General features: G+C 36.2%; 1 protein-coding gene across 1 annotated transcript in view; it reads right to left on the bottom strand.

Annotated features, from left to right (window-relative positions):
* Positions 1-21,812, bottom strand: part of KCNH8 (potassium voltage-gated channel subfamily H member 8) — a 176,421-nt gene that overhangs the window by 2,476 nt on the left and 152,133 nt on the right. The window contains exons 12-15 of the mRNA XM_030943733.1: positions 16,395-16,433; positions 14,355-14,710; positions 10,276-10,382; positions 9,085-9,161 (exon numbers count right to left, since the gene is read on the bottom strand). Coding sequence (XP_030799593.1) covers positions 9,085-9,161; positions 10,276-10,382; positions 14,355-14,710; positions 16,395-16,433 — 579 coding nt within the window. The remainder of the gene's footprint in view (positions 1-9,084; positions 9,162-10,275; positions 10,383-14,354; positions 14,711-16,394; positions 16,434-21,812) is intronic.

Here is a 21,812-nt window from a genome sequence, read left to right as displayed (position 1 = left end):
AGATTTCTGGACAAATCAACTTCACAAGAGCTCCTATGTTCTGTTGGACCCTAGGAGATGGTATTGAAAACCTCCAGAAGCTTTTTTGGGTAGGATGGGGGAAGACAGACAATCAAACTCATGGCTATCTAATTCAGTGGTCATCAGTTCTTTTTAGGTTCATCACTGACCCCTACACCTCATGGATACAGCAATGATTTTCTGTGCATAATTTCCCAACTTGCATCATTTTTTCAGGGCTTTCTGCAGGTGTGCAAATAAAAATATTGACACTACCTTATGAGTATGTACCTTACCTAAACTATGAATGCTGTGTGAAAATATCCACAAATTTAAAATGTCTTGTTTGGTTTGAGTCTCGTTTTTGTTTTCCATTTCTCATCACTTATGAGCTTTTTAGAAGTTGGATCATCATTTAGCATGTTTCTTTTGCCAAATCATTAAGAAAACACAGCAAAAATCAATCCCAGCATCAGCACTTGTGGCAGACCTGAATTTCTGATCATTACAACTTGCTCTAGTGCCCAGATACTCTGTTTTTGATATATCAGCTAGCTCATAGAGTGTTTTCTTCTCACCAACTTGCCTTTGCACCAACGAAGGAATTTACCTAATAAACCCCTATAAAGTAGGCTTTAATCATTTCCAGTAGGGTGATAGTCAGAATAATTATGCCAAACTTAATTCACCACTTTTAGTGAGTAAGATCTGTTTGGACCTATTCTGGATGTCACATACACAAAAAATATGCAGCTTTGAGGATTTTACAATGACAGGATTAAAAGATTAAACCTCCAGTATCTATATTGCTATTAATTATCATATGTCTCTATATTATTGTAGTTCTACACATGCATAGCATACTATTAGTGTTCCTACCAACATTACCCTGTTCATGCTATTATTTTTATACCCTAAAGAGATCCCTGAGCAGATGCAAATAAAAAGTGTAACAGGGGGGAAAAATGCTATCAGTACTATTAACAATTCACATTGTTTGAGGAAGTGCAAAAGAACAGGGATTAAAAGCCAAAGGAATTTTAAGTCTGTGAAAGGGAAATCGAAAGTAGTATGGCTTCTTCCTGAGGAAAAAGGGCTAATTCCTGGCATGCCAGTAAGGCTGTACTCTTTTCAGGAGCTCACTGATTATTGCTAGGCAAAACAGTTACTGGTACAAATGGTTCCTGCTGTGCTAGGCAGACAGCTTTAAAATTATCTCCGAGATCCCAAATATACTCGAAATGCTGCCTTAACACTTCCTAGGACTTGAAAAGGATACTGCAATATTTCCGGATGTAGAAACTGGGTTTTATACAGATTTAACTTCAAGTAGCAGGAGGTGTTTCTCAAACTGGTTGAAAGCAATGTGCTGGTGCCTTTTTAGTAGACTATGTTATCAGGAAAGAATATATTCAAAATAGAGGTTAAAATAAAATTTTCAGTAGATGTATTTTGCATTTTAAAATTACTTCAACAGTTTCAGAAGAAAGAGTATTTTTCTTTACTACCAGTATCAAACTATTCAGCAGTTTGAATATTTTGTTCCATGTAGCTAGGTAGGAATGGTGTGATGCTTGTTGCTTGTTTAAATGGCTAAACAGATTTATTTTTCTTCCCATTATATATTTCAATATCTATTTTTTAAAGAAAAAATTTAAACTGGAATGCCTAGCTCTCATCACTGTTCTTCGATAATTCTGAATGTCCTAGGGTGACTTTAATAATGAACCCTAAATTTAAATAATGGATAAAATATGACTTCTTTTCTGATTAGATGCTGATTAGATTCTTATTTGTATATATTTTTCTCTCCCTGTGTTTACTCCCTTTTGAAATTCAAACTTCAGACCCAGATATCTTCCTGCTTTGACTCTTTCTGAACACCCAAAGAAGTGAAGATGAATATTGGCTTCTTGAGAAGTGGAAGCTGTATTTTGGCAGAGTGGAGGAGCTGCCTGGCTTGCACTGCATATGGCAGCTTCTCTATTCCCTTGCTTGGTTTTTCTTTAAGTCAGGGAGATTTTCAGCTAGAAAGAGTTGTCTTTGAAGCTCAGATTGACTAACTGCTGGTATTCTGTTTATTACTGACTGCGCTGTTGAATGAATGAAACAAGAATTGAGCAGGGACAGTCTCTTCATTGATCATCTATCAGCAGCTCTGTGGACATTGGTATTGTGGTGACAGATGTTTCTGATTTAATGGCTTTAGAAACAAAGCTAGTTGAAGAAAGAAAAAAAAATCCAGTGCAGCTAATCTGAGTTCAGATTAAATCTATAGGATTTGCACAATGATATGATGATTCAGTTTCAGTGACATAAATCCAGGAATCTGGAAGGTTGTGTAATTGGCTTTACCATGTAAGAGTAGAAAATTGGTTGTCTGCTGACTCTCTAGCCAGCTCTTTGGTAGTTCCAGTGACCAGTTTGTCTGGGTAAATTAGGACACCAAGATTATTGCTATTAAATACACAAGGATAAAGGAGAGAAGTATAAAGGACTAGAGTATTTAAATATATTCAAGTTAACAGGGGTCCCATGAAATTCAGTCTAGAAAAAGGGTTCCCAAACTGCAGATTTAATAATAATTTGTGGCTCTTGGAGTGAATCTGGTGGGAAGAAGAAGCAAGGCAGAGCAGTGTGAGAGGAAACTTGGTCAGAATATGGAGCACCTGTCTTACAAGGAAAAGCTAAGGTAATTGGGATTTTTCAGCCTGGAAAAGAGAAGGCTTTGAAATAACCTTCTAGTACCTAAAGGGAGGCTACAAGAAAGATGGAGAGGGATCATTCACAAGAGGATGTAGTGACAGGACAAGGGGTAATGGCTTCAAACCGAAAGGCAGTAGATTTAGTTTAAATATTAGGAAGAAATTCTTTACAGTGAGCATGGTGAGGCACTGGAACAGATTGCACAGGGAAGCTGTGGGTGCCCCATCCCTCAATGTGTTCAAGGCTAGGCTGGATGGATCACTGAGCAGCCTGGTCTAGTGGAAGGTGTCCCTGCCCTTGATAGGGGGGTGGAAACTGAATGATCTTTATGGACCCTTCCAACCCAAGCATTTCATGATTCTGTGATTGTTGGATGTGGACTCTGCCTTCAGATTGGCAAAGAATCAGGACAGTGTCAGCATAATGGTGACAATAAGAAAATCAGGTTTGGAAATTACTGCTGCAAGGAATTAAAAATTACCAGGAACAAACTGACCGACTAGCTACTGATTGAGAGAAAATGGAGGATTGTGGAAATCCCAGGTGGTTGGGAGAGGAGAAGCTGGCAATACTGATGAAAGGAAACCTGAGGTAGTATATATGATACTGGGCAAAAACATTAAGCAGACAATTTCTACAAGCATCTAAACGAATAGCTAAAAGAGGACAGGCAACATTACAGTTCTTAAGAATTAACCATGGCAAAAGTATATATGTCTTCTTTAACTGAAGAGTTGTTTGAAAATATAAGAAGAAACTTTAGATGTAATATATATCTTGTCAGAAGACTTCTAAGATGTTACTGTCCATCTGACATTCTTACAGAACTACAAGAAAATGTGAAGGGGACATAATCACCATAAGCAGGATTCTTACATGATTGGAATGATTTATGACCAATAGCTAGCTGTCATCCATGGACATTTTAAGATATTCTTTTCAGCACCTTATCCAGATCTGTTTTTATTTAATGTTTATTTTGAATGTCTAAATGGGATTCATGTTCACTTTTAAATATCAGTAATATGAAATTCAAGAAAGATAAATGTTAAACATTACATCCGAAAAGAAAATGTCAGAGGCATAAATATAATGTTCTGCCTATGCAGAGTATTATAGAAAATTGTCTATGGAGGTCTGCTGAATGACACTTTGTGGGCATTAATCATACTCCCAGGATACATAAACAGCATATCTTCTTTAATTGAACTGTATAAGGGAGTTTTCTTCACAAGGAATTACTAAGGCTGCTTGACATTGTGTACTTTGTCAGTGACTTCAAAAATGAAACCAAAGACAATTCAAAAGAAAATTATACCAGTGAAGAGCTTTTAGCAAATGTAATGGGCAAAGAAAGTCAAAAGAAATTTGGTTTGCTGGGATCTGCTGGAATAGCATGTTTGCAGAATAAATTGACTTTAGAAGGAGAACACCAATCAACTTTTTCTTATGCTCTTCTAGGCAAGAAAGAAAAAGCTGTGAACTTATGAACTTGCATACCCACAAGCATTCAAATTTAGATGTTGGGAAAATAGATGTTATGAGTACAGAAACATTTTGAAATGCCTGTTAGATATTAACTGGACAAACGTCATCATCTGTCATGGTAATAATATTTTTCATTCAAATTTGAAGTCAGCTTTTGGTGTCTAGTTGATTTTATACTGCATGGCTGCCTCTTGGTTAATTCCTTTGTCTCTGGTGCCTTTCCACCAAGGAAAAGTGCCAGGGACACACCGCAGCATATGGGACTTATACCATGTACATGCAATGTGCTCTGGTTAAAAAAATATAACCTAGGCTTCGGAGCATCAACTATTTTTGTCACCTTCATCAGCCAATACCTATTAAACTAACATTAAAAGAAGAAAAAGGTTAGCTGGAAAGGCTTCTCTACAGCTATCAAAGTATGAGAGTAGACTGACAAAACAACAAGCTTCTTTGGAAACATGAATGCCAGTGCTAAAAGAGATGTATTTTTAAAAATCTCAGTAGGCAAAGTGAATTTAGTCTGCATATAATGTTTAGAAAGCTTTTATTCCTTCATACAAATTATACTTGGTTTTATGTTTTTGCTTGAATGTGAAATTTACATGGCTAAAATCCAAAGTGGGTAGATTACTTTTAATAGGTTTCATCATCTATAAATGTCATTAGTTCACTTTTTGCCACATTTTTCTTGATTGAAGGATGTTTTACAAACCAAATCACTGGGATAGCCTTGCTGCAAAATAATTTCTCTTGTGTGCTGATAGAGTTATGAACTTGTTAAGAAGAGCATGTATTTAATTACTCTAAGTCAAGCGAGTTCATTATATGAACTCTCAAGTCGCAAATTGAACTTTAACAATATATCCCCCTATGTAAAACTAGAAGCCTGACTGGCTTCACCAAATTTTCTTTAGTGGCCTTGATTATAATTTGCATATACTTTTAATATTAAAAATGCATTTTTTCTGTACTGAGAGGAGAATGGGACTGATTTTTGGCAGCTGGAATTGAAATATATTTTAAAATAATATATGCATAAAATTTATGATTTGGAAAATAAACATATTTGTTTAGGATTGTTCCTTTTGTTCGTTGAAAGTTAAATATCCCCGTGAATATATTTTCTCTGCTCTGCATAAGTGCCAGATGCTTATTTTAAGTACTTGCATTTAAAAAACCTAAAATTAAAAATAGCTGAATTTCCACTAAGTGCTCCAATGTGGAGATAAATAGAAGGCAATTATCTAGCTCCAAACCTGACCCTATTCATATTTCCTCATGTTTGTTTGTTTTTCAGTTGAATGGGAGAAATGTGAGTACTGTGTTTATTATACTGTTTTAGTACTGTAATTGTGGCAACCACTAATGTGGTAAGACATGGAATCAGCCCCCAGATTTCTGAGGCTGAGGGAGGCTGCACTGAAGCTGGGTTGCATATGAGGAAACCAGGGGATATGACAAAGCAACCTGAGTTTTTCTTCATGCACTGTATGAGATGGCCTTTTTATCTGAGCTCAAAATCACATACCTGTGTTTTTGAATGGAGAATGTGTATTTGTAATTAGGGGGGGAAATATGGCTAAATATCGGGTATTTTTCTTATTTTAACTGATCTGTTTTAAATAATTCAGGTTTGGTTTTTCAAACTGAATCAAGGTATTTCTCTGCCCTTTTCATGCAGTGGCTTTCAAATGATAGAGAGTTAAAAGCCTTAAAGGATACAGGCAATGGGACAGTGATGGGCAAGTGCTTTAATCTAAACGCCTTGTCTGTCTGTATACCTCAGAAAATCTGCTTAGTGGTTTCCTGTTTTTACTTTGTGGGCTCCTTAGTAGTTATCTATGATTGCATCAGGTAAGTGGTGCCTCTGAAAATATGATAAATGTTCAGATACACTCATTTGATCAGCCTTAGCAGACAAATGCGTTGGAAAGACCAGAGATGTAGAGATCTCTGCAAAGGAAGGACACAGTATTGTAAGGCAGAATACTCTTCCTGAGTTCTTGCTCTGCTTAGTTTGTAGCAGGTCTTTGAATCAAGCTTTCCCCAGCTCAGAAAATGTACAATGCTGGTAAATATTCAGTAACCTAATCTTGAAACTATTGCTTAAATAACTGTGTTTTTACCAGAACAAGAACCTGAACCCCTAGCTCTCACCTGCCATATAGTGAAGTTACTGAACTATAATGAATGTCATGCCTGCCTTATTCAGTGATTATTTATTCTAAGAGGAAGGGACAAACATGCCAGGAGATAAAGTCGTCCTATTCCACTCTACCTTGCAATACTGAACTGGGAGAAAATTCCTGTATCAGCTTGAATGCTCAATGAGCAGCGAAGTTAGGTGAGGAAGTGAAGAAGGTGGTTAACTGGCTGAGCAGCCAAACCATGGAGCTGTACAACAGCAACTAGGGGTGTGTTCAAATTTGTCTCACATCTACTGTGCTGACTGTGGAGATTACTGTCCTTAGAGGAAGTCTGTGCATCCATTACTACTTAAGTTAACAAATCTGAGAAGTGAAACCAAGGCACTGACTTCTGTTACTCTCTTAGGTAAATGAAATGGGCTTTGGATTATGTAGTGAATGCCATATACCTAAAATACTGCCAAGAGTCAGCTGTATTTCTAAACTAGATATAGCTAATTTTGTAGAATTTTCTCTGGGGTAACATTTTGCTTTGCTTTGCTAACAAGAGACTGTATTGAAAGTCTGAATGGAAAGACTCATGTCTTTTACCCCCCATGAATAGCTGAAATGTTTCTGAGCTAACTAATGAACTGTTGTAATACAATTGCCTTTCATGAAAGCAGTTATTTTTGCATTCATTCATTGATTTCTGATCTCCACTGGAAAATGTATTAATGACAGTGTTTACTGCTGCTGGCTACTTGTGACCTGTTTTCTCATATTTTCTTTACCAGGAGGAGACTGCATGTCTTAAATAGAGAGCTTTGTTTCTGACTCTGCTGGTATTTTAACTACTGCTAGTAGTCTGCTGCAGCATCAGTGCTAAGTTCCCATTACTGGTCATCATCAAATGATGGAATGATGAAAGCACTGGGTCTAAAAATATTCTATACTTTATACAACAACAAAAAACTTCAAGCAGCAACTACTATGGATCAGCAAGGCTACCCAGAAGCTCCTTTGGGTAAGCACCAACTCCACACTATCACTTCAGAAACTCCAGCTGGGTATGTTTGAGTACATGTAGAATATGCAATTAAGCAGCCTTTCAGTTCATGCGGTTTTTCCAATGTAAATTTTGATCCATGGGAGGACTTGGAGGATACCCATCCATCTCTGGGATTTGAGCCCAGAATATTACCTATGAAATCTAAACCTTAAATCTAAGCCTGTGTTATGTTAATGTGAACGAACAAGTTGCGTAACATTTTGTTCAGATAGTATTACTAGGGCAAAATTAAAATTGCATGTGGAGAGAAACGACCTTGAACATGTGGAGGTTTTTTTCTTTTTTGATTAACATATTGCCCTGCTCCAAGATTTATTTATTTATCACTTTTCACCAGAAAAGCAATGAGAATCCCAGAACTGTTCCAGTTGAAATGTTTATTTAATCCACAAGATGCCTGCCTTGGAACATCTGTCACCATGATATATTTTCCAACTGCCTCTTGCAGATAGCCATATAATACATCCTCCTATTTTAAAAATGACCGTCCTCAAAAGGGATGAATCAATATGGCTTGTGTGTTTCAAAAGCATTACATAGGAAATATAGTTTTCTATCATGATGGTGGCGTCAGTGAACATCTTGAAGGTTTTCTTTGAGTTCTTTGACCAAACCATATAAAAACACATAGTTTTTCATGACCCATAGTCAATGGGTCCGGAGACTTTTTTCTGAACTCTACAGCTTGACATACAAATGAGATGATGCATCCATAGTAACTAACTAACCACACATGCAGTCTTAGCTCGGGATATTTAAGTTATCTAATCAATTTAAGCTGACTCAGGATGAAGGAGGTTTATAAGCTCAATACTTTGTAAGTGGGAAATAATAGCTAGATAAAATGTACACAATAAAGAAAGAAAAAAAAACCCCTGGACATTTCTGGTAACCAAAGAGCTCAGGGAAGAAGTGAAACTGTGTGGTGAGACTTATTTGTTTCCTTATGTGGAAGTATAAGGAACTGTCTCTAATCTTTTCACATTGAAAGACATAGTAGTATGGGAACAGATTTTAATCTTGCAGTACCACTGTGAAGTTAGTCTGTTGCTTTACTCCTGTTAGCTACAGTAGTGCCAGCGCTGTGTAAATGAAACAGTTTAGCTACAGAACATCTCCTTAGTGTTGGATTGATAGTTGATTACAGGCTTGAAGTTATTAAAACGGAGGAATAGAAAGTGTCACTGAACAATATTGGCCCTGCATTCCTCAGGTCGTATTGCTTGAGCAGGAAGAGATGAAATTCTCTTTCATCCTAAGTAGAACACAGGTAAAGTGATTTGAATCATTTTATGTAAATTTGAATGTGAATGGATTTGCATGTCTTTCAAAGAAATTCTGTAAAAGCACAACACACATCAAGACAATAAAATATGAGAGAAGGAACTTGGGGAAATAATGAGAGGAATGAGACGAATAGGGGCATACCCAGAAGAGACTAAATCCTAAGAAAACCAGATACACTAACCCCATTCTGGTTTTAGCCCTAGCATGTGGCACAAACTTTTATGTAGGTTTCATGTAGAAAATTATTCTGAGAATGAGTTAAAAGCCCTAAACTGCCCTACATGTAGGAACTCCATCCAGTTTTCTAAACTCATTTATAACACATTTATCATATTCCTCAGTTTTCTCCAGCATTCCTTGAATCATTTTTAATATCCTTCAACCCCCACAAAATCTTATTACCTCATTATTAAGCCTGCTGATCTGCTGTTTGGTCTCTTCTGCTTTGATAACGAGCACAGCAGCACCAATTTCAGCCTCTGAAAAGAATTCAAATTCATGGAAATGATAAGAGTATAATCACTTAGAAATGATCATACTGTTCTTGCACTACACCAATCCTTTAAATTTAAACCAGTTTTGCAGTTGGCTAGAATGAAAATTAAACCATGTGTTTAATGTTCATTTTATAATATTTGAGAGAAGAAGGGCAATTAATAAAGTCCATACTGCTCTCTTCACTCTGGACCTGAAAGAAATGAAGATGACAACCCTGGTCCATCCACACGACAGCTCAACACTTTTTAAAAATCATAAATATGACTAAACTTCAATTATTATTTTCCTGCTTGGATTTTAGAGAAAAAATATACATCCTAGTTGCCCCCATGATAAAGGCATTTAGCTATGTGGGAGTTGTTTACTTCTAAAAGAGGGGATGTTGGAAACAGTCCCTCTGTCTCTTTTTTTAATCTTTTTTCCCCCCATCTTGACAAGTTCCATTGGTTTGTGGTGCTTCAACAACCTTTTCAGGGTGCAAGCCATTTAAGCTTCCCAAAACCTCTTGTAATTCAAGGTTTTCACTCTTTTAAAAATCTATATAGTTCCGTACCAGTCCACTTCTCTAAATATCTTTAAAAATGTTAAGAGCCAGGTTTACATATGGCCCTTAATTAATTGGGTGGGTTTCTTGTTTGGTTGTCTTTTTTTTTGTGTTTGTTGTTGTTGTTGTTGTTGTTATTGTTGTTATTTTTTTGTTTTGTTTTCTTCTTATTTATGGCTTGGTTTTTTTTCCAGTTTGGTATTAGAATGTTCTTATGTTCAATTTTGTCCTTGTGTTTAGCACATTCCATGACCAAAGGTTTGGGAGCATGAGGCAGATTGTACAATTCTTCTGGTAAAGCATAAGGCATTAAAAACCAGTTCCCTCCACAAACTGTTTTATCATGACTGTCTGTTAGCAGGAAAACAACAAATGATCTTTGGGACCTTGCTGTATTTTTTTTAAAATTGTGGCACTGAAATGGTACTGAGAGTACAAATATATGTTTAATCCATTTATGCCACTAGTGAGGATGAAAGAAATAAAGTGGAACAAAAAGCGGTTACGAAAATTGTTTTCTCTAAAAAGTGATTTTCCCTGGCAATGCTCACCTCCAGTTGTAGGAGATAACCTGGATTCCTGCCTGAGCTGATCAGAGCTGAAGTCAAAGGTTTGGCTTTCTTCATTATGGTTTCCATCCTCAATCCCATCGACAATTCTGTTGAGAAAAATTGGAGTAATGGAGCAGTGTAATAAACATCATGTCCATAGTTATGTTGTAAAAATTACTCCTAAAGGGTACATTTTTAAACAATGGTAAATTTTTCACAAAATAAAGTTTAGAGAAAAGCAGAACCTATTATATTGGCATAACTTCTTGTGAGTCACTAAAAATGAAAATTACTGATAATGGAAGGGATGTGAGGCCAAGTGTAATTAACCGAGGTTTCAAAATTTTCATGACTTTTACAGCATATTCTGGGTCCAGTCCAAAACTACTTTTACAGCATATTCTGGGTCCAGTCCAAAACTACATGGACTATATTTTGCTTTTCATATCTACAGTAATCTGTTGCTATTCTTTCTTCTGCACAACCTAAAGAGGCTTCACTATGCTCTTGTGAAGCTAAAATCTCCTTGCCCATAATCAGGCTCTTATATTAGGTTTACTTAGGCAGAGTCTAAGCCTGAACATAAAATATTGATGAAAACATCTCTGTAAACTTCAGTCAAAAGTATCATTTCCATGCAAATAGTTATTCTAAATTTCTTTAAAATGAACTAGTTCAGGCAGGGAAATCTTGTTTGCAAATTTCATATACGAAGATGCTGAGACCAGTCTCCAGTGTACCAGGTACATTAATAATGGTATTGGATCTGACTATTAGAAAAGGTATTTTTGCCAGTTATTTCTACCCATGCATAGCAGTTATCTCTAATTTGTGATGTCAAGAAAGCCAAAGGGGAAAAAAAAGAAGCAATATTTTGTACAATAATCGATTTCTGAATTCAAAGAATAGAAAACAGGTATTGGATGAATGAATACACAGTATTAAAAATATATATAATTATGACTATTTTCTGCTCTCAGCTAAAATAAATTGTGCTATAAAGAGAACTATATTAAAGTCAATAAAAGAGAATCATACAACTGCCAGTTGACTGATATGAGGCATCAATTTCTTGTTTCGTCCAGGAACAAGCTTCATACTCTGTCTTACAGCAGACAGATGAGTTAAACACTAATCTGGAAGGGCTAAGATAGAAAATTCTTAGCCTCTCAGTCACTGGGGATAAATTTGTGACCATGAACTTTTTGGTTACTTTGTGACCATTAAACTTTTCATCTAATAAAGATATTTTCAGGAAAGCATCTTGACTGGAAATGTCTGGAGAAAAAGAGCAAACAACACAGAGATATCTGTGATGTATTGGGCTTGAAAGACCCATGTAACTCAGACTTCTGTATGAATACCATGTATTCTCATCTTTTTTGGCTCTTCCTGTGGGTTTAGATCTCCATGTCATGTCTGAGCGTTCATGATGCCAGCTGGATGTTACTAGACTTGACTCTAATCTTAGTCAACCTCTGGTAGAAGAGGAGACTCAAATGTGGTGCTTGAGCAGCCCTGTCCTATACTGCTATCTGCAGCTGAAAACCAGAATGATTACTTTGTTTGAAATTTGCTATAAAACCTGTTTAATGTCATTTGGCCTCACTGCTTCAAAAGGCAAATTTTAAACACCAATATCACTTTTGTAGAGGTTTCTAATTATATAAAATGCTAACATTTTAACTGCCTTTAAAACACACAGGAGAAAGCTTACTCAGATGTGACTTGGAATTTATAGATGCTACATTCTTTATAGTGTTTAAAGATTCAGACTAAAAGGAAATTATATTAGCACAAATACCTAGTTAGAAGTGCCAGGCTTCTATGTGGAAAATATATAATGTGCAATATGCTTATTCACATACCAAGATCTGTCTGGGGAACTGCATAACCTAGTAAATTGAAAACATGAGGGACAAAGGTAATTGGTAAGCCTCACCTCTCTCTGAATCAGCTATTGTACAGCCCTGAATTCTCTCCTGAAGACAGAAAACTTCACTCTTAGAAGCCAAAAAAAGTCAGAAAATATTAACATGTGACCTCTTCTATCCAGTTGCTTAGGGCTAGAGTGCACTCCTCTGTGCAGATCTAAGGAGATTCAATTACATAAAACCTCCTCCTAGGGCTGCCTTTATTATCACTTACATTTTCTTCCTTTTAGTGCTTTTCCACTTCATAGGCAGAACCCAAAAAGCAATTGGGAAGACCAGGGCTCTATTCTAGAAACTACAAATCTAGCTTCTGTTCCTTGCGCCAAGAGCTCTTTAAATATTTGACCCAGTCTCTGGGCTTTATTGCTTTCACTGTGGGGTACAAAGACAGAACCTGAAGCACCTGTAAAGAATTCTAATTAGTTTCCTCTAGGAAACATCCACAGTAGAAGTTTCTTAAGAAACTTATACACCTCAGAACAGCACAAACTGGATATTTCAACCAAAGCCTTGTCTTTCCATTGCCTTCCTTTGCCAGCACCAAATGTAAATGAGAATTTTAATTAGGTCTTATTTTCTCCTTAATGCTTACAATGAAACACTTCAGACTATTCTTTAAAGTGGTATTAACTTGTCAGTTTAAATATTCTAATAATATAAACTCCTTCTAGGAGACAACATGAAAATGTTTTGTCTGGAAAGAAAAAAGGGTGAAAAACATACATCTTGACCAATTTTCCAGCCCATTAGCAGGATTAGTCTACAGTTATAAAATTTTGAATGGAAACAGGAAATAATATATGTAAATATGCTTTTTTCATATTTCCTTTTGCAGCCTTGGGTGCTAATGTCTGGCTGCATAAGTTCAAACCAATAATGAGCAAGACTACATTTCAGCAGAAAATATAAAAAGTAGTTTTTCCCTGAATTACTTCTTACTATGGGAATGATAATGACCTTTACTCATAGCTGACTGAAACAAATTCCTATGAGATCTAGACAAACAAGTGAGAAAATATCACATAGTGCTATGGTTTTGTTAGCCTAGTGGTGTTTCATCAAAGGTTGGACCTGATCTTGGAGATATTTTCCAACCTAAATGATTCTGTGATTTCTATGATTTTATCAAAAAATTATTTGTTTTGTATCTGGGTACTAGTTGAAACGTGTCTGCACTATTAAAATATATGATGAGGGGGAAAGTGTTCTATGTAATCTTCTATGTCATTTTTATAATTGCATGTCTAGGGACTTGTGCTTTGACAGAGTTAAACAAATATTGTTCAAGCTGTGGGTATTTCAAATTTGGAATGGCAAGTTCCTGAAACTTCCACTGTGCCTCTAATGAATAAAGGGAGCGCTTGAACATGTAAACCACTTCAATTGATAGAAGACAAAGCTTGAGCTGGAAGATGAACTACTGCATCTCCTTGTATGTATGCTTGTCATTTCCCTAAAGAGCTGGTATTAAAACTAGGATTGCACTACAGCAATTTAGCAGCAGATTACATAAATCACTTGTAAGTAGCGTACAAATTAAAAAATGGAAATATTTTAAATTTTGCACTAGTAATACCTCAATAAACTGTCATACAATCCTTCTTTGTGTTAAAAGACACACCAAATCAGATTTGCTAAATTCTGTATTTAATGTGTGTATAACTTCCATTTTCAGATTTCCTGTCTCCAATGAAAAAACCCTCTAAATATTTTCCAAAATTGCTTAGCAATTGTTTTCCATTATAGTTCTGTACTCCAGAAATTTTTTTCTATTTTCTTGGATATGCTATAAGTTCATTCACTTGCTTTCTAAATTTTTCTACCTCTGATGGACTCAGAATGTTTCATAGTGCTATTGGGGAAATGAATATTATAGACAAAATGGTACCATAAGGCCAGACTATTTAAATAGCCATTTTTGCAGTTGCTCACTTTTTTTACTGCCCTTTTTGTGGGTAAAAATACTTTAGTTTGCAATAAACTTCTAAAGCCATAACATTCTGCATAGTGTGCAACGGTTCCTACAATAATGTGGGATGAACAGAAGTATAAACTATTAAAGAATAACTCTTATAGCGACAAAATTATGGTATTTTTAATAGGAGTCACATGATAGATAGGAAGATGACCATTCATAACCATTACCTTGGGCTCAGATCTGGTGGGCCGCTGGCAGTCAGTGCTGACAGGTACAATTTGAGGTTTTTCTCCTTCCTTTTGGAGTAGTAATGGATCTCTGTTTCATGTTTGGCTCGTGAGGGGTTTGAACTGCAAGCACGGATGGGGGAATGGAAGGGTACAGTTCCTGAGGCCAGCTGCTTCAAGTTTCTCCCTAGGTGGCTTTTGCTGCTTGCCGTCTTCTTCTGCTGAGAGCTATTTGTGCTTCGTGTATCAATTGGTGAAAGGGTGCTGCTTTCTTCTTCTCCCTCCTCTTCCTCATCTTCATCTTCCACAATTGAAGGGAGCCTCTTCTTTATATTTCCATTTCCCTTGAGCTCTGTCTAAAATAACAAATAATACGTAGTAGAGTAAAATTCAGAGCCTGATATTGCAGAAACCCAGTTTTTTCTGCTGTTCATTCTGAAACAAACCCAGACCTAACACAGCTTTCATTTCTCATTAGAGAGAGCTCTTTTGGAACTTATCCATAGCTTCAGCTATGGCTATAAGTGCAGATACTAGAAAAATACAAAAAAATTAAAAAAGGTCACTCGTGACATGGTCAGCAAACCCACTGCAATATGTTTTCTTACCAAGAAGGGGTACATGACTAGTTCTTACAAGCCATTTGCCATATGTACACTTGAGAAGATTAATTTTGCTTAGCTGAGGCATTATTTCTTGAATGTTATGCTACCAGAATCTTGGGGGTCCGCAGAAAAGATCTGAGGCTACTTATTCAAATAATACCACTTTTTCACATGGAACCTTTTATAATGTGTAAATGGCATTTACACCAGTTAGCTCAAGCCCAATGGTCTCTGTGTCCTTCTAAATTTTTGTAACTGTAGTAATTGCTGGGATGGTAGACAGACTTTTCAGTTTGCTCCAAGTCCTGTTAATGCACCAATAGTGTGATGGTTTTGGCTTAAGAACTGAGCCATCAGAATGCGGAGCTATGTCTGGTTTTGAAAAAAATGCAATTTAGATGCTTGATGTTGGAATCATGGAAATTTAGAGCCAACATAGACCTGGGTTCTGTAATTCATGTACTAATTAAAGCACAATGTAGGGGACCAATGATTTTTTTTTGGAGTAACAAAGTATGCTGATCATGAATGCTGACACGTGCCAACATAGATAAGATCAGACCTTAACTCAGAAATAGTTCCATTTATTCCCATGGTACAACTTTCTGTATTGGTAGTAGGTGAATGGCCTGAGGCAGACTCAGGTTCCAGGACAAATTAACAAACCAAATGCAACTTCATGGTTTCAAAGGGAGTTGTTGTTTTTAATTTTTTTTTTACAGGCTAGTCTTCTTAGTCAAGCTTGATTAAGGCACTGTTAGCTTTAGATAGAAAACCTCAGATGACCCTGCATAGTCAAAAATCCCACATTCAGGCCAAGTCAGATTGGCTGGGTGGAAATACAGATTTCGGGAATTTATCCAAATATTCTAAGCCCCTATTAGCATCTGTCTACATGTTCTGCAGCATAGATTTAATTCTGTTACAACACACTTTGGTTGAATGTATGCTTTTCTCTTGGTATGTGTTGACAGATTTAGTAGTATCTTTTAATTTGAGGTATATATGAAGAGGTAAGTATTCCAAGTTGTGACAGAAGGCATGTCTTAATAAAATAGAAAAGCCTTGTTGTTAACTGTAGTAGTCATTCAAAGGCTGTTATGATGATTAAATTGTACAGGACCTGGCACTGATACTGCCTATACTCTACAGAGAATGAGTGTTACCCATATTCAAAACTTTGGCTTGGGTAGCCATGTATCTAAAATGTAGTTGCTATAGGACGATATTCAAATTTAGCACCTGGGAAAAAATGATCATAAGCTGTTACTCATAAAATGGGCAGAGGCAGAACTATCTGCAGGATAATATTTGAATTCTCATTCTGAAAAAATTGAAGTCTGTTTTCAAGAAGGAAAGGAAGGAGTTTGTTCTGGTTATAATTATATGCATGTTCAAAGTGGAGCTTGGCATAATTAAAATGTGATCAACATACCTGGGATAGTGTAGGCTTGTTGGATAATTTTGATATTACCTGCAAAAAACAAACCGAAAGGTAGGAAGTATGTACATCTGTACAGTTTGGATTCCAATGGGATACAAACATCTAAACCAAAACATTTATGTCAATACAAGAAAAGACACTCATGATATTAAATAAAATGGTGTATTAAATTAAATGGTGGTGTAACACTGAACTAAGGATTATCCTTGCAAACAGGTGCTGTGAGAGTGAAAAAAGTTGTTTCATTTTAAATAAAAAGTGAGTTAATGAAAAAGAAATTATTTTACTTTAATAAAAAGTAGATCAAGACTCCAAACCTGCAAATAAATAAATGTATATGTATGAAAGCATGCCTGGTAGATTTCAGTGCTGGTTTGGTGGAAATGCAGGAGCAAGCGCTCTGCTTTGGCCCTTTTTAGCTTTAGCTCCAGCGCCAGCCTAGTCTGTATGTGAAGATGAACTAAGTATCTCCAGCATCTTTGAGGGATTTTCAGTGGTGTAACTGAAGCAAGTAGGAGCAAGGTAGTCTTGAGGGAGAAGTGTCTAACCTATTCAAGGCCATAATATTTTCTTTTCTTGAATTACACAGAAAGTAAAACAAAAGAAAAGGAAGAAAAATGATGCAATTTTCAAGAGTAACTACTTCTAATAAAATCCACGAGAACTGCTGAGTAATATCTGTTGTGAAAATTCTGCTGTTTATTTGAATGGCCACATCTTGACTGTGGGCAAGTCTCTGGCAGCCTGTATACTGTATTTATATGAATATTTCAGTCTGCCAGGTAAAATTTTGAGCGACTCTTTTTAGCTTTCCTAAATCCACATATCAAGGCAAGAAGTGCTTAACCCATCAGTCAATTAATTTTTCTCCAGACATAGGTAGAAGTTAGGCATTTCTGAAAGTCATTTGAATGTCTCAGTTTGTTTGACAAATGTCTTCAGAACTCCTAAATATTCAAATTTTAGGCACAGATTTGAAAATAATAATTGTGTGTAGTTTTATAATTTTTTATTTTGTTCCAAGTCTTTCAGGTTAACCTAAAAAAATGTTTTGTAGTGAGAGTATTAGTACTGATATAATATACAAATACAGAATTTTTAAGTTTTTGTAAGCAGAAATCCTACTCCACAACAGCCAAGCCAGTAGCAGGTGTATCATTAAATGTAGAAATACTAATAACTGCCAAAGAGAACAACTGCAGTAATGAGGCTATGCAAACAAAATAACTGCTGTGTTTTTACTGAGTTAGAGTGCTAGATGATATTAGCAGAGAATGAGATGTCAGATACTGAAATCTCATAAGTGGCATTTTAATCTATGCCAACTGAAAAATCAGTATCTTCAAAATTCAGGATGAGAGGAAACTAGAAATGTGCTAAAATATTAAAGTCAGAATTAGGAAGTACTACTGGCCTTCTTTGCACATATGTTTAAAATATTAGTTTAAAATTGTGCCCAGAATTTTGGGACATCAGTTTGCTTGGCTCCTAGGCAGAGCAGGAATGTTAAATAGCAGCCTTAATTAAAATTCCAGGCAAATCCAAAATATTAGCAGCTTCACAAAAAACATCTCAGAAAGTATGCATTTTCCCGCTGAAGGCTTTAGAAGTGACTTGTCACTTGTAATTCGTAAAGTGGGTGAAGATTTCTCTCACTTTTTGTTTCAATGTTGCTTTTTTCCCCTCCTGAATACTTCTGTACATCTTGAAAACACAGACAGACAAAGAAATCATTATGTGGGTTTTAAGCTGCATGACCAGTTGCTAGCACTGTGCCCTTGCTTCTGGACGCCCGTGCTGCTCCTCAGCACAGGAGCCACAGCCACCCATCGATCCCCCTCTGCTCTGTGGCACCCTGCCTTGGCCACTGCAGCAGGGGCAAGCTGGCTGCGCAGCAAATGGGGTTAGTGGCAGCACTTGGTTGCCTTGTGACCTTCCCAAGAGAAAGGTAAAGGAGTTTTTGAAGGCAGGTTGCTTTGTGCAAGGAGGGGAGGGAGTGTTCTCAGGAGGCCGTGTAGCAGAAGAGTAAGTACAAACATGGAGCCCATGATGTGAGAAGCTGCTTATCAGACTTCTCCTGCTCCCCCAAACAACCTCCTTTAATCCACTGGGGACTATTTATTTTAAAATATCAATATTTTCAGACTGAAACTATGGAACAATAAACTATGGACCTATAAGCTATCTTTCCTATAGCACAAAGCCCGCAGTAAAGAGCCTTTTAATTGCTTCTGTATAAATGCACAGCAGCCATAATCATTGCCTGTCCTGCACACACAACAGGGGCCAGGGCTTTATGGTTTAGCAGCTGAAAGCTGGCAAAAGAAACTAATCTGTGCCCAGAGAGAATTCTCAAGGATTTTGCTTCTAAACTTGTTCCAGCACCTCCTCTCTGTCTCTCCCTCCAGTCTCAAAGAGAAAAGATAAAAAGAACTTGGACAAAGCCAGTCAAAGTGCAGTAAATTAGAAGTCCTCATTATGCACACAGCTTTATCTTTGTAAAAATGTAGTATCAGAGTAAATAATTAGGAGGTGTTGCCCTAGTTTCTAGGGCACTAAAACCTTTTATTTAGGGCAACACACTAGTGCCCGAGTCTTCTATAAAATGCTCTATTTTTTCCTTATGTCAAGAGTGTGCCAAATACCTCACATGCCTGCCTTTTAAAAGAAGTACAACTCTTAAAGGATAAGGACTACTGAAAGAAAAAACACAGATATTTAACTTACAGTGCATGGAGAAAAAACCAGAAAAATTGATGTTAGCATGAGTAATGTGAAATACAGTCAAAGAGCCTAAGTAAAGTATGATTTCAGCCCTGGTTTCTCTTTATGTCCTGTGAAACCAGCTACTAAATTTAATTTTAAAAGACAAAAAGTAATAGATCATGTACCAAAAGCAGACTCATATAAAATTCTTCCATGTATGGAATCACAAATCTAGGATCTTCCAATTTTTTAATATCTTAATACAAAGATTTTAAAAATTCAGTAATCCTTAACATTGTTTTTTGCAGGCACAAAAAGAACATTTCCCCATCTGAAAACACTAGTGGTTTGCTGTTGAAAGCCGGTGGTCTGAAAATTTTTTCAGCGTCAAGAGGCAGTAGTCATTTATAAAGAATCTCTACCAGGAACTGGGACCAACTCGGGTAATTAGCTGTACAATGATTCAAGATGAATTCCAATGATAAAACCCTATAGAGAAAAATATAGAGACACAGCTAAATTGGAGGCTAATGCATTTGTGTCCAGTCAGTAAGTTTGCATGCTGGGGCTCAATAGAATGTGACCAGTGTTTGCTGGTCTCATTCTTGTTGCCTTCACAAAAAGTAGGAATAAAAATAAAGGCATAATTTCACTTATTTTCTTGTAATCTTTGGTACTAAAACACATGAATAATTCTTTATATTGAGGAGTCAAAAAGATAAAATACATTTTCAGGAAAGGATTTGAAATCAAACTGGAGTATTAATGTTCTTAGTCAGCATTCAGAAATGGGAAAAGCCCATTTAGTAGCACTGGCAGGGTGGGCAAAAGCCCCAAGTATGCATTCCAGATGTTCTATTCTTTGCAAATTTACTGTATGGTAATGGAAAATATACAAGTATATAACAGGAGATTATTGTACTGCTGCAAAACTTAATGCCTCACATATGCTCAGGCCTCAGTTTTCTGTAATTAGGAAATTTTTAATGAAATATCACAAGTCCTGTAAATCACAAAAGACTTGATCAGTCACAAAGAGCTTGTTAGATACAATTGTTTTACACTGAGCAATTTGCCATCCCCACCCCCTTTGTGTTTTTACTTGTTTTGTTTTCTTTTTAAGACTTTCTATTGTTCATAGACTTGTTTCTGTATTTTCTCAGGGTTATTCTTATCCCTCTTCCTCACTTAATGGACAGAAAAAAAAAGAGTATTTTGTGGAAGCAGGTGTTTTCAGCATTCTCTGATGCTTCTTACAATGCAGACTACATTGAATTGGCAGCAAAAGTTGAACAGCAGATCTGTCACAGGTGTTTTGTCCTAGGGAGACAGTAATTGTGAATTGCCTGAGCTCTGCAATCTCCTATTAAGTTGCTGTCCTGAGTGTTTTGTTTCTTTGTAATTAACTTATGAAATTGGTACAAATGTTCTGTAACTGACTGCTGGTTGTTAGCTCTGGATAGTTTTCATTTTTTTGGCAATTGAATATACTTTCTTGGTTACAAAATTATCACATGAGCTTTTATATTTGGTGTTAAAAGTTTACTTTTCATATATTTCTTTAAAACCTGAATGTTAACGTCACTGCATTCATTATTTTTTAATTAATTATGTCATTAGCAATACAGGATGTATTGCATTTCTTGTTAAAAAGATTATACAGAAAGCAAAACCTAATATCTCTGTCACTTGTGCCACATTAAGAATAAATAAATGGGAAACATGGATGGTATAATTAGTAATTTTTACTTCTATATGCTTACATCCCTTTTCTGCACCCCAAAGCAGGAGAAGAAATTAAGGTCTCAATTGCTCTGAAAATGCATCTTTCACAGTAAAGCTGCAGCACTGCAGCAGCAAGAATTAAGGAAAAAAAAAAGAAAAGAAAAAAGAACGGTCTATCAATAAGATGAAAAGAAAACAAAAGAAGGAATTGTTAAAATAGACAATAGACCTGGCACTGACTGTACTGTCTGGCAGGTTGTATTTTTGGAAAAGCTTTCAGATTACTGCAGAAAAAAGATACAGTGGAGAAAGCTTGTTAATACTCCTACAGTTTGATTACAGTCAAGTAAAGACTTCCATAATAGAAACTACAATAAAGGCTAACACCTTCCAAAGCAATAAAACTTATATGATTAACTTCAAGCAGCTCTAAAGTTTTAAACACAAATATTTGCACGATTGGCCCTGGATTGATATTCTGTTAGACTCCTCAATTTGAGGCTGTAGATACAGTGAAGGAGTTGTGTTTTATTGTTAGCTTTATCTTTAAATGAAACTTCATACTAGTATTTTTGTAAATTTGTATATCTAACTTCAGAGAGTGTCTTGAAAAGAATGGAGGGGGACAATGAAATGGATATTTCAGAATAATCTCCAGTTTAATTTATTACTGCCAATTGCCTATTTGTACATATTCCCAAAGTTGGCCAGGTGTTTTGTCAGCACTCACAGCACAAATGAGTGAATGAGTGCTAGCAAGTGCCTCCCTGAGGATTGGACTATATCCGTGGAGAATTTTTAAGAAAATTGCTTGAATTCTTTGAATTAGCATGACCTAAAAAGAAGCATAGTAATAGAAATCCAATATCAGTTTTGGACAATGGTGTAATGAACAGTGAACATAGTGTGATTAGCAATGGAATCTGCCTCTGAACACTTACTATCTATGCAGTGCTGTACCGTATATACAGTATAAGT

Source organism: Camarhynchus parvulus, chromosome 2 (assembly GCF_901933205.1).
Source record: "Camarhynchus parvulus chromosome 2, STF_HiC, whole genome shotgun sequence".
Classification (NCBI taxonomy): Eukaryota; Metazoa; Chordata; class Aves; order Passeriformes; family Thraupidae; genus Camarhynchus; species Camarhynchus parvulus.
Note: the sequence above shows the minus strand (reverse complement) of the source record. Positions and strands in the feature narration are given on the sequence as shown.